The following is a 13,919-nucleotide window of genomic DNA, read 5'->3' as shown; positions in this document are numbered from 1 at the left end:
CAGGAGCGAACATCTCTCTCAAGAATTTAAAAGCTTCCTCGCAATTTCTGATACCATTTTACTCCCCTGACTGTTATGTTTCTTTGTTCAGTTAAGTTTCTTTGTTCAGAATAGGTTTTTTTCTGACTTAGTAGATTGCCACTTGAAACATCGTTCAATCCACATGTGTGTCACCTTTCATCCACCAGCACTCTATATATAGGAACCATTTCACCCAAACCAAAATGAAGCAACTTCTAGAATGAAATAAGACAACTGTTTAACACAGCAGTTTAGACCAGGAAGTGAGGATCACCGTATCCAACTGAAATTACAGGGAAGGATTTAAAGGGAGGATATAATTATCCAAAGACTTACAAGATGGATCATTGCCCTCCTAAGATGGTTAAAGCCAGTGGAGACAGTCTGGGCTTTTTACTAATTTTAAAGATGGAAATTGTGAATATCTTTCTTATAGAGGGTAAGCTGCTGGCAAACTTTTTTAAAGATGCCAAAGTACGCACCTTAAAAAACCCCTTCAGAAATCCAGCAAGGGCAGCGTGTAAGTGCTCACCCTTTAAGAAAGCTTCCAACCACATACTGCCTGTCATAGGATCACATTGCCTATCAGTTGCTTCAGAGTGAGAGTAAAGGGCCATTTTCTTCCCTTTAATCTACAAAGAGGACACACGGAGCAAGAACCCTGGAATGCAATATCCCTTAGAGAAGCTGCAAGAGTAGAGTCAGGCATTCTCAATTCTGCTAACTGGGGCAACTTTTTTTCTTCTCTTTTTCTTTTTTATTGTTCCTTAATAGTTGCTAATTGCATTGCTTTGAGGCTTTCTCTGTGTGCTACCGACACTACCCATGTATTTCCAAGCATGCTCACACAGCTTCTTTGACGATTAGGACACTGCACTTTCATGAAGTTCTGTGGACTGTAACTTATATGAACTGGACTGGGTAGAAATTACCATTGAAGTGCACCTAGGTTAATTAGAGTTAACTTGGTAAACTGAGGCTAGCCTTCTTCCTTATTTCCATACCCTTTAAAAAAACCCAAAAAGCATCAGGCTTTTAATGACTTTGCAAGGACATGATCAGACTATCATGCACTGCTTAGGGCTCTCTAATCACTGACTGTACTGAGCCAGGGCTCCCTCTGAGCAAGACGAGCTTGGAAGCACATTCCTGGGAGTAAAGTAGCCAGGAGCTTGAGCATCCTGGATATCACATAACTCAATAGAAGGAAGCTGAGTCCTGGAGGCTCATTACGTTGCTCTTGGTACCAGCCAAGAGCAGAACCAACAGAGGCAATGGAGGAGACAGGAACTCCAGGACAGGGCAGGAAGAGGGTGAGATGGAAAGGGTCAGAGGAAGGAACGGTAAGGGTGCTATGATGCTATAGTGGATGAGGAGCAAAGATGCTGGACCAAGAAAAGCACAGAAAGTTACAATTTTCTTAAGAGAGAAACAGCTACAGAAAGATTGACTTATTGTTTTGTAAAAAAAAAAATATAAAAAAAATTGTGTTAAGCATTTGATTTCAACCACTGCTAGTAATTTATTTTGTTTGAATAAGGGATTCTAAAATAATAAAGGTCAGATTCTTCTCCCATACGTGTTGAAGATACAATCCTGTGCATTTATGATGTCCTACTGTAAGACAGTGGATGTCAGATTTTGAACAATCGCTGGAAGTAGGTGGTGAATGACTACTAGAACCAAAAGTGTTTGCTCTCTGTTCATCTCTTGCCCACTGAGAGGAGATAAAGAAGGAGAGATCACATGTTGGATAACATCAGAACAAAGATCATAAAAAATTGCCTGAAGAAAGAAAAGAACCAATGCAGAAAAGGGTAAGAAAGAAAATGGAAAGAATAACACATCAATTGTGTCAAACTGTAGTATGAGGAACCACAAGGCAATGGAGTACTTTCACCAGCTGTTGACAAGGGAGGTCCACAAAAAACGATGCTAATAGCTCTACTCAAAAATAGCAAAAAGCTAAAAAGCTAAAAGAAATTAAAATAATTTTTGCAAGCAAAACACCCACAAAAGTCACCCCAAAGCTACCTACATCAAAGTATACTTCCTTTCAATCTAAAATCAAACCTACATGCACGTGTATGCAAACTGTACATATGTGCATTCACTTGTGATAATACAGTACTGAAATCTTTCTCTTTTTTCCTTGCCAACAGAAGGTGAAGTTTACATCAGATGACCTTTGGATCAAGTATTAACTTTTTAAAAATAATTGTTCAAATGGAACTTATAAAAAACAACATACCTTGCAAATAAAGACCTTACACAGAAAGCACTATTTTTCCAATTTAAAAGATAATGTTTAACTATTTCTGTTTAACTGTTCATTATTACCAAGTTACTAAATGAAGGAATTTAAATAATTTTTAATACAATACCTCAGCAGTTGTGAGGAACACGTCCTCGCCAATATGTTTCAGTCCACACGAAATAACGCCAAGGGCAACTCCTGGGAACACATAGGAATTGTTACCCTGTCCAGGATAGAGAGTTTGTCCGCTTGGAAGAGTGACAGGATCAAAAGGACTTCCACTGGCAAAAATGCCACGTCCCTAAATTGTAACAAGAAAGCCAAAGAAAGCACATTAGTTGCGAGGATGCTCTTCAAGTATTTCACACATCCCTTTAAAAATCTACCACTGTGGAAGCTGGGTTACATCTAGCTAATATCTCTTCTGAGAGGGTGTTAGAGCTACTTAGCTGAATATGTCTCAAGAGCATCAGGATGCTGATCCTAGAGATCACTGACAATTCTCTGTGACTATCTGATGTCAGAGAGTAACAGCTGCCTTATTCAGGTAAGAGCTATCAGCACAATTTAGAGGAGGAGAAAGTGAAAACCAGCACTCATTATTCACTTTGTGTGTCCATGCCAGAAGAAGGTTACATAGGAAGAAGGTATACACCTGGAGCTGTGTCCACTCAAAGTGGACAATACTGTCATGGTAACAAGGGGTGATACTGCTGGATTTTTTCCCAACAGCAGATCATCCACAAAAATGACACTAAGGCCACTAGTTGCACTTTTAGATGTGACAATTTCTGAGGAGCTGTGGGGACAGGCAGAGCTCTCTGTTTCTCCCAGTCTTCCCTCTTCAGTCCTCTGCGCCCACCCCACAGCTCAACAGAATGACAGAGGTGCAAGCTCTGTCCCAGGAACATCATCCCACGGTGCAAACTATAGCACAAGTTGGTGATGGGACTTCCTCTTCTGGGACCTTGTGGCTCCCCTCATTGTAATACACTGAGCAGGGTGAGGGCACCAACTCAGGCACCGGTGTGTGATCATCCAATGCTGATAAACCACTAGGATGTTTCCCAGCAGATTTTTGGGTAGTGCCAAGTAGCACTGTTGCCACCAGGGCCCAGGCACCATGCACAGACTGGTCCCAGCAGGCAGTATGGAAGAGCCAGCCTGTTTTGGGGAATTACAGAATTTAGCTGTACAGATACAAGTTACACCATATCACTTGTCCTGAGGATAAGGGAACTGGCTCTAACTCATTTTATGTTGTAGTTCACATGGGACCTCTAGATCTCTGCCTAGGAGCCAAACACAGGCGTAGCGCCACACTGGCACACAGCACACATCAGGCAGCTGCAGGGACGAACAGAAGCCTGTGGGGTGGCCCAGACATGGCGACAGGGCTCACGTTGCTAACGGCTTAACATTAGCTAAGAGGAATATTAGGTCTGGTGTCATTCAGTAGCATGCACATTCAGAGTCGTGATACCACTGGAGTACCAAGAGATGGGTTGTAAGGGAGTTGCAAGTCTGATGGAGCCTCACTGTTCCCCTGGGATGAGGAACACCCCGATATGAACAGACGTCGGCACCATCGAGTGCTGTTCAAGGGTGGCAGAAGAGGCACCTCAGAGGTGACTCGCCTGCAGCACTACTATCCAGGTTCTCCCCAGATCATTCCTGATACATAGCGAAAGAGAAGTAATTTCTACAGCAAGCAATGCAGTTTTGGACTAATGAGGGGACTGACATTGCACAGGCTCTACGTCCACAGCCCAAAGGCCCCTGGCTCTTGCCTTGCTGGGGAGGGAGCACCCTCGAATTTAAGCAGTAAATTTAGGTGGCGAAGAGAAGCCAGCCTTTATTTATGCTAGCACTGCTGAAGTGATAAATGTCAGTGTTAAATGCTTCAGAGGCGCTTTGTATCAGAAATATCTATGCCTATTTTAGAGAACTGGAAACATGCATTTTAAAATATGCCACTGTTGCTATTCAGCTCTTCAGAAGAATATTGTGTTTGGTTTGGTGACATGCAGTATTATCATGGCCAGCTTATTACATGTTTTGGTGACAGATCAAATACTTCAGTGTGCCTTTTGCTCTGCCTACCAGATGCCGTTACCCACTATAACCAACCCTTCATGCAGGCTGCTTCCCTGGCTCTTGCATTGTGCTGTAATTGTGTACTGTGCAGTAGGGAACGGGCATACTAAATTTGTCTTTGAAACACTGTGAAACTGTCATTCAAACTGCCCTGTATTTGACAAGAAATCCAAACAGAAACCACTATGAAACACACATAGTCAAGTACTCATACATTTCAAATTCTAGACTGAATTACAGGATAACGTGTTTATTAGCACTTCTATAATACAATAATAAATAAGCAAGCACAGTTCTCTTAATTTTCACGTACGTTTCCATAATAGAAATCTCTGTAAAAAGAGTCAATTACCCCAGTGCTTAATAAAGAATTATTTTAAAGATTCTATTTCCTGATGGAAGTATTTTCTTAATCTAAAGAGTATTTATACAATCTCAAATGAAAAGCATGCCACTGTGTGTATATATTACACAAAGTGGTACAGTTCAAAAACAGGCATAAGGCTTTCATGATTGACACTTACCGATGCTTCAGTTATAATAAAGGCTATGACTCTTGTCTGACACCAATAAAAGCTATTAAATGTTTTTATGAAGTTGCAAGCATGTATTGACTTCAGTGAAATTGTCTTGATAAAATTTGGAAAACCTGCTATTTAATGTAACTCATTTTACCTACACACAGAGACATGATTAGTACTTGCTACTCCACCCTCTGTCTTCCTCCCATTTTAAATTTAATTTCAGATTTACTTTTCACTACATATACTGGAGAGGTGTAAATCTTTGGTTACCTCTGTATATTTGTAGCACTGCTCAGCAGTGCATTCTGCTTTGCTGGTAGGATTGCTGAGAGCAAAAATAATAGGACGTTCGTTTAAAGCAGCCATATCCTGAAGAATTTGTTTAGTAAAAGCACCACCAATTGCAGCAACTCCTAAACAAGAAAAACACACACACAACAATCAGACAAATGCAATCAGTTCAAGGTAAGACATGCATGTCATTTTTAAAAGAACAGACCTTCTTTTACTCCATACCTCCCTCTTTAAAATGGAGTTCAACCTTTTTCCTAACATGTGGTTAAAATAAAGTTTTGTATAAAACGTTTTGCAACAGTGAAACTTCAGTATTATCCCTTACATGAGGCAGAACCTATTCAGCCCTGTACAGCTTGGTGAATTTCTCACTTCGCTTTTCTCAGGCCCTTTATATAAAATAGAAGTGTATCACCTAACCTGCAAGTAAGTCCAATAAGGAGTAGAAAGGTAAAACTCGTATCTCCTAAAGTCTCATGCAACAGACTGGATAGTTTCTCCCAAATCCAGTGTGTCAGATTTCAATTTTTTCTGACGTGATGAGTCTCTGCCTTCTACAGGTGATCATTCTGTCATCTCCAGCCTCAGCTGATGAATAATCCCAATTTTGAGGCTAAGGCTTCCCTGACAGCAACAATTTTTTTGAATACATCCCTTTCCATCCCACCAGCGATGCTTTTCTATTCTCCATATTGTACTCACAACCAAAAAGGCGTGTGTGTGATGTTTTTGAGATGCCAATACACCTGTATTTCTGCCTAACTTACAAGAGTTGGAAAACCAAGGACCAGGTCCTTGGTCTCCACACCTTCAGTGAAAAACAGATAAACAGACCTTGGAGTAAACCTAAGGATCTTTATGTCCAGGAAGACCACTATCAGTTGGCTTGTAGAGAAGGTAGCCTCCTTGCTCAGAGCCCCCAGGGTCTGGCTCCCTGCTCTGCTTTCCACACAGCATCCAAGTTTCAACAGCAGGAAAAATGCTGTTGTTCCCTTTCTTGGGGGAATAGGAACGGATCTGGGCCAGGAGAGAGGCTCTCTTGGGTCAGTACTCTAACCTCTTGTCACTCTTGCAATGAGCATCCCAACATTGCCCACTCTAAAAGGACAGCTTGGTGTCTGCCCAAGGAGAGCACAAAGGTACTTGGAGGGAGGTGAAAGGGGTCCTCACCTCACAGAGCTGGCTAGAAGGTCATACAAGCTCCAGGACTAACATTTCTTAAAGGTGTCTCAGAGTATTTTCTGACTGCTTCTACATGAAGCATGGTATCATCTCACAGAGACATCTTCAAGCACAGCCTACGCCCTCAATAGGGAGAGGCGGGTGCCCCACTGAAATTCTCTGAATTGTTTTAAATTGAGCTTTCCCCAGAGGCCTACTGAAAGCCCAAGCACTCTATGACAGGCTCTTTAGGTGCTGTTTAGGTGCTTAATGTGGGCCCAGTAATGTCTAAGACCCATTTGGTTTTGCGTCTGACCAAATCTCCATTATTCCGATCCCTTGGTAACAAAAGAGGCAACTCCTCAATTGCAAATTGGTGACCTCCCTCAAAGTGTAAACATCTCTTGTTCAAACGTTTATGTCACATACTAATATTTTTTGCAAATCTGAGCTCTCTGTACTTCACCTTCTATGAATGCACAAGGATGCTCAGATGCTCTAGCAAAAGCTCTGCTAGACCAGCTGGGCCATTGTATGTTTGAGGAACAGTTATGGCAGTCATGATTTTGACCCACTTGGGTAAGAGCCTGTTATACACCTTAGCTTCTGGTTAAGTCTGCAGTTGCCAAATGTTTAATGTCTGCTAAAACTGCTTCTGCACAGCCAATAGTAAGAATGACAACTATCTTCAGATATAAAGTTAAACCAAAATGCTCTGAAGAATCTCACTGACTAATTTCTTTTTTGTTTTTTTTTTGCTTTAAAATTGCAATTTCTTGTATTTGGTCAAACTAAACTAAGGCTTTTCCTTGAGCCATCGCAGGCGATAAAATCTATATGAGGATGCACTGAGACAGAGTTAAATAAAACATTGGGAGAAGGAGTATCAACATATTTCCCCACAACTCCTGCTGCCCAGGGGAAGATATTGAATGACTAGTCCTCCAAACCAAAAAAACCCCCAATATTAATTTTCATTGCTGTTGCTGTTGGAAGAGCCTGAAAGAAAGAAAGTGACCTTGAGGGAAAGCGCCACATAGATTTATATATAAAAGTGACACAGAGTAAACATCCATATTTCATGACAGCAAACATTCCCTAAGCATCCACACGCCTTCATCTAGATAAGTATCACAGATCGTTCAATCTCTTCTTCCGTTCCACTAGCTTTTTCAGCCTTGTATTCTACTAAATAAATTCTCTAGACTACTTGGTCTCTGTCTTGCAGCCGTATCTTTATGGAGAATAGAAAAAGGTAAGCTTTATTACCCTCATTCATGATCACTGCCAAAAGCAGATTTTACTGAACAAGGACCATGTGGTCTAGGCATAGTCAAAAAGGTAGCTCTTAAAATGTAGAATAATTTTCACTGTGTCATTCCAGATTTTCCAGCATCTGATGAATGATTTTGCTAGCCAGATAGATGAATTTTCAAGTCTTACATATTAAAAAAATGATTTAAGAGTACTTGAAGTTCATTCCTGAAACTGTCACTGAAATATAATAACCAAACTGCAGAGACCTGAGCAATCCTTCACTGAGATCCCAAATCCTGCAGTTTTTAAAAAAGTCTTTGTAAAATCCGTGTTTTGGTCTGCACAAAGGACTGGTGGCTAAACACCTAAATATGAGGGAAAAGAAGATTCTGCTACAGCATGCTCATATACGCACAGTTTTACATGTCCTTAGCTCAGTTTTCTCAGTCTAAGTCTGAGGTTATTTGTATTACACCACCCACATTAAATCAGAAGTAATTTAGGAAGATGATAAGGTTCTCCGTCAGATGTTTAAAGCAACTCGGATTATTCCCCCTGTAAAATAGATGGCCTGGAGTGAAAGCAGTGTTACATGCTTGCATAGTTACCATTTGTTCAGTTGCTTAATAGAGTCCATTATGCACCTAGTGTTTTCTAAAAACACACAAAGGTAAACTCTGTTCAGAGGAACTTGATCTTGTCTTCAGACAAAGCCACATCCCCATTTTTTTCCAACAAAGAATAAGGTCATTGCTTTAAAGTAAAAGAAATTACCTATTAGCACGGAGGGTTTTATATCTCTAACAATATCTTCTAGATTTTTCATTTCACCATGTTCATGGGCAAAATGTTGTTTCTCAGATGTTAATGAGGCACGACCCTGAGCAAGGAAAAAGAGAAAAAGATATTTATTGTAAGTATAATGGAACCTACTATCCTGGGATAATCAGTTTACAAAGTAACTGGTTTAACATGTCCTGTTTTCATTTCTACTTTTGCATCTATCACCAAATACCATATTAAACAAAGTTACACTGCGTACAGCTAACACACTTAGGATAATTTAGGACTAACCTATTTCCCTAAGGAGTAGGTAAATTAAATTCAGTATTTTTACTCTAAGTTCATAACAGATGTAGAACACCACTGTATTAACAATTACATGAAAGCATCACTAATTTCATCTTTGAAGCATTCTTAAAGCTGTTTTACCTGCTAACATTTAGTCAAATGCTTAAAGTTACTAATGATAAAGCACAAATATATTTATATAGCAAACAGTACGCATGCACCAGGGTGGGGGGGATTTGAAACAGCAAAATAAAAATAGTTCCTCCTAGATTTTTCAGCTTTGCTCTTGTCTAAAAACTTAGAGACTATATGGGGGGAGTATACAGACGATACAGGAGCCTATATTTTGCTCCACATTTTTCAGATTTAAGTCATTCATTCTTAAAGATGGAATAAAATTAATTCTAACCAGATGCCTAGTGCACTGTTTTTGCATTAACACAATTGACTCAGCTGTGAAACAGCTTTCACCCTCATCTATACTGGCAATTTCCACCCGTCGATGCCCAACAAGGTTTCCAAATGGAATATGACAGATGCAGGAAAGAGGGCTATAGAGTATGATTGACATTGAGTGGGATGCAAACAGGATCTGAGCTCAGTGTAAGTATCGTGGAGTGCGGGGCAAGAAGGGGCTAGAGTTTGTGAAAATTGTATTAGTTGTCTAAATAAGTGGACTTCTGTCTGTACACAGGCATCTGAAAATTTCAGCAGGAGAGTTTAAAATGCATACACCTCCACCCCTCATTTTATTCTTGTGCCTGCAGAAAACAACACTACAAAGGCACTTTTCAAACGCAAATCTAGAAGACAGTGCCAGCCCCTCAAATATCTTACAATTTCAGACAGCAAGAAGCAGATTATACAGATACATCGGGAAGTACACGATGTCACTTTGACCAAATAGCCAGAACAGATATATATCATCTCCTCAGCCACATCTTTTCCAACTGATGAGATGAAAGTTTCCTTAATCTTAACAAGTTAATTAAGACTGCTGAAGTATTGGAACAGAATTCATTCCACGATTCCACCAAAGTCTATGAATTGGACAATCCTGGCTCAATTTAGTACTGCATGTATATCGGATTCAAGCCGGGATTAGTTTTTTTAATGGTATTTTTGCTTAATTTTAACAAAAACGAGAAATCCAATGCTATATTTCAGACCATGATGCTGTGATGTGGCAATGTGCGGCTGTGCCATCCCATCACCAAAGCTCCTCTGCTGGTCCTCAGGATGGCCACCGCAAGAGCTGGTAGGCAGGAGGGAAGGCCATTTTTCATTTCCAGCTGCAAGAAAAGCATTTCCATCCCAAGGGTACCACAGGAAGCTGCAGAAGGCTGTTATGTGGTCGGGGCTGACTGAGCTGGTCTGCCTCACAGGACGACAGTTTCTCTTGGCTCACCCGTGATTACAAGGAATTTCCAGAGATTTCTCCTCTTCTACAGATTTTTTTACATGACTATGTCTGGATGTGCTTATACAGGTCTTAAGTGTTCTCCTAGAGCGATTAGCACGAAAATACTGTGATACGGGCACCTGGTTTCCTTTATGGGTAAAATGTGAAATTCTCAGCCTCAAGAGAATGCCACAATATTAACATTTTTGGCATATTCACGCTAGAATCATTCCACCGTCAATACACATTTTGAAGTCTGCCATTTCCCAGCACCCCAGCAGATGTCCCCACAGTCTACACACACGGCTTAGATGCATCTCATTTTAAAGCAGGAATTTTCCTTAACATTTTCAGGGGAAAAATAGAAAGTTTTGGTTTCAGTCACCAAAGAACAAAAATGCGTTTATGACTTCCAGGCCAAAAGCTTGTTGCTAGGAATAACTCAAAATACTATAATAAAAGCCATTTTTCATTCTAATTGGATGGTTGTTTGAAATTGAAATGTTTGAATGCTCTACGGAGCACGACTTGGAGGCAGGTTTCCTGGGGAGCCAGGAATGGGTGCCATGGGCGACCATCCGATCCCACGCTGCTTCTTCAGTTGGTTCCTTAACAGCTTATCAGGCTGCTATTGAGGAAGCCAGTTTTCGATCTGGTCTTAAAATCCAGCCTCCAGGAGACTGCCCTGGGCTACCAGGAAAAAAGAAATCACCTCTAAGAGCTATGACCATCTCATTCTTCAGGCTGTGGCTGGCTGGTAGCTCTGAGCGCCTCCAGGATCTGCAGATCTGGGCAGATCTCTCAGGAAACGTGACCTCCGATTTTTTCCACAGTGCATAATGGCTAAGAGGCCAGGCTGACATCTTAGTGGAGAAAAATGTTGATATTCTTTCATTTTCACTTTTAATCAAAACAAATAACCAAAATCCTGTGTGAAACAGAGTTACTTCTTTATGAAGTTTTACACTTGATTGGCTTTTGAGGAGGTAATTCAACATTTTAATATTAGAGAGAGCTGTTAAAGCACTTACTGATACAACACCAAGGATTCAAAGCCCCATCTCCTACTGACATTGATGATCATCTCTCATTTAATTAGCTACAAAGGAGTACTCAAACAGTAAGCTGGATGTGGTCCACCGCAACCCTTTCTGGGCCACTGGCTAGTGAGTCTAGTGCTAGCCAGATGGGTCAGCTTAGGTCAGATTCACTTCTGCCCTATCTTAATTTCTATCTGCCCTTAATTTCACACAGGGCTTTCTACCATTCTAAAAAAACCCAACAAACAACCAAGCCCCAAACAATTTTAAATTTATTTCTTTATTCAGCTTTGGTCTGAATTAGCTTGATCCCATTAGTCAGAATGAATCATGTCTCCAAGTAAATATTTTTCTAGTACATTAACTAAGACTGAAATATTAAATTCTGTGGCTTAGCAAAAAATAACAACAGCTATATACATGGACATTTTTGCTTGGAAAATGCTTATAAAAGAAATTCTATGGTTAGGGTTTTTTTAATATATATTTTTAAATAGATTGTTAAAAATGTGTTTTAATTGTTAATTCAGTGATCCTAAAGGAGCTCTATAACACCTCTCTAAAAACTGTGTCCGAGATTTCAAGACCAGCCAGCTGATTTGGTTACAAACCCCCAATAATTTAGAGGACAGTACTTTTTTCTCCCCAGATTGGCAAATTCTTAAGTTCTGCTCTCCACAAAGTAGAGAGGCAGCAGCAAGAGCATGGCTTGCTTTCCTCCGTGCCCTGCCAAGAGGGAAAGCAATGACTTGCAGGAAGGAAGAAACAATTCCTTTTTGTGCATGCTTAACCTCAAACTAAGGGGTTGCCAGTCCATTTAGTACAAGCTTCCAGACATGTGCCCCTGAATGTCTATAGCCAGAATAAGAAATCATGGAGTTTTTGTCAATCAGCAGGGAGAAGAGGGTGAAGCCAAAATGCAGAAGTCTAAAGTTTGGATTTGTGTGGTTTTCTGTTTTGTCTCCCTCCTGACACTGGAGAGATGCAAAGCGCATGGAACTGTCAGTGCAGAGCTGCTCTGACTAAAAGATCTTCCAGAAGCACAGAGCCCGTCTTCTGACATTTCCATGTCCAGCCCTGGCTTAGCTAGCTTTTGTACTCTGGCTATCTGCTGCTAGGAAATGAGCTGTAGAGGATCAACACAAGGCAGCATAAATCAGGAACTGCTCAGGTCTGCTTGCGTCTCCATAATCCTAAGATACTAACAAGGCACACAGCTCACTGGTATTTCCCTTCTTCTTCTAACAGGAAAAGGGAAAATTTAAAATACTCCATACTAAGAAAGAATTTGAATGAGCTCTGGGGTTCTATGTATGAAGCTCTGAGTCTTTTAAGTAGAAACATCATCTTCAGTCACATTTGTATTTGTCTTCTAAGTCCATTGTCTTGCTCTATTAGCATTATTAAAAATTCATTTGTTCAATGAAAAGGGCTCAGAAAAATCAGCAATCTAAAGACGTGCCCCTTTCAGTATGCCAAGCCTCTGTAGAGTCTCACTTTTCACTGAAGGACTTCAATGCTTGCCACACAGGGGAGGAATTTTTCCAGGGGTTCCTACCAAAGGATGTTATTGCACTGTTGTTCAAATAGCTGTATGAAGGCTCACCTAGGCCAGACAGCAGCTGTCTTGTTGTAAAATGTTTTCTATGATGTATAACAAGCATCTTTCCTGCGTCAAGTGACACTCCCTAAATCCAAAAGAAAGTCTTTCACACTGAAATCCACAGATGAACTAACAGACTTGACGTGATACTTCTGCAGCTATTCAGAGAAGATACAAACTCACAAACTCTTTCGATAAAAGGAGGAAGGTAAAGTTAGAAAAAGAGGCTATACATCCTTCTTGCTTTAAATTCCCAAATGTATTCAGCATCCCAAGAAAGAAATAAAAAAAAGCACCAACATTTCATTATATAACTTTTTGCAATGCTATGTATTCTTATAGTATTTCCTTATCTTTTATAGATTAAGTTCTTTGATAGGGGCATTATAATAAGTTTGCTTGAATAAAAAACAAACCCAAAAACACTACATACTAAAGTAGCAGGAAGACAACCATAGCATCTTTAATGCATACTCAGGCTGCCTGCATAAACTATACAATACACCTTCACTAGAATGCCTAAGATGAAGAATATTAAAAAACACTCAGAAAGATTAACAAACCTTAAGTCCAAAGGCTCACTGAAAATGTCAGAAATTACTTCAGAGGGGAGAAGTATTGCCTCTATCACAGTATCATTTTGTACCAAGAAACCTATGGGATATTTTGGATTTGAACAAAAGAGAACAAAGTAACCTGAAAACAGATATGTTGCTATATTAGAAGTCACCATGGTATCTCAGATGGAAAGCAATATGAGCTAAATTCTTTATTAGCAAACGATTTACAATGTGGACTGTGTTAAGTCAGCAGATGAAGTACAGAGATAAAGAAACAAGAGCAGCATTCTCTGATGGTGACATTACGTGTGAAAGATCTTGGCAATCCTGAAATGTCTATGCTCCCTAATGGATGAGAGTCGTTGGTATTATATATTATTATTACAAATAGTAAAACACAGTCACTTGGACACCAGGACCTTTTAATTCAAGGAGCAAAAGGAAGTAACAGGACTCAGTTGTTAATAGTTTTATGAAAAACTGCTTGCATTTTGGATTTGAACTGAAAGCAGTTCTTAGTTTTAGGGAGGGTTCTTAAGTTTTTTGGTTTAGTGGCTGATCAACAGCACAAGAAGCAAAGGAGATACTGGGATCAGGCTTCAGGCAAATGTACATCACAGTTTCCACAGGAA

The 13,919-nt window shown here is 40.1% G+C and overlaps 1 protein-coding gene across 1 annotated transcript in view; it reads right to left on the bottom strand.

The window, feature by feature from the left end:
- Positions 1–13,919, bottom strand: part of ME1 (malic enzyme 1) — a 189,318-nt gene that overhangs the window by 7,823 nt on the left and 167,576 nt on the right. Inside the window, exons 10-12 of the mRNA XM_059831294.1 lie at positions 8,386–8,491; positions 5,170–5,312; positions 2,406–2,579 (exon numbers count right to left, since the gene is read on the bottom strand). Coding sequence (XP_059687277.1) covers positions 2,406–2,579; positions 5,170–5,312; positions 8,386–8,491 — 423 coding nt within the window. The remainder of the gene's footprint in view (positions 1–2,405; positions 2,580–5,169; positions 5,313–8,385; positions 8,492–13,919) is intronic.

The sequence above is a fragment of the Gavia stellata genome, chromosome 2 (assembly GCF_030936135.1).
Source record: "Gavia stellata isolate bGavSte3 chromosome 2, bGavSte3.hap2, whole genome shotgun sequence".
Classification (NCBI taxonomy): Eukaryota; Metazoa; Chordata; class Aves; order Gaviiformes; family Gaviidae; genus Gavia; species Gavia stellata.
Note: the sequence above shows the minus strand (reverse complement) of the source record. Positions and strands in the feature narration are given on the sequence as shown.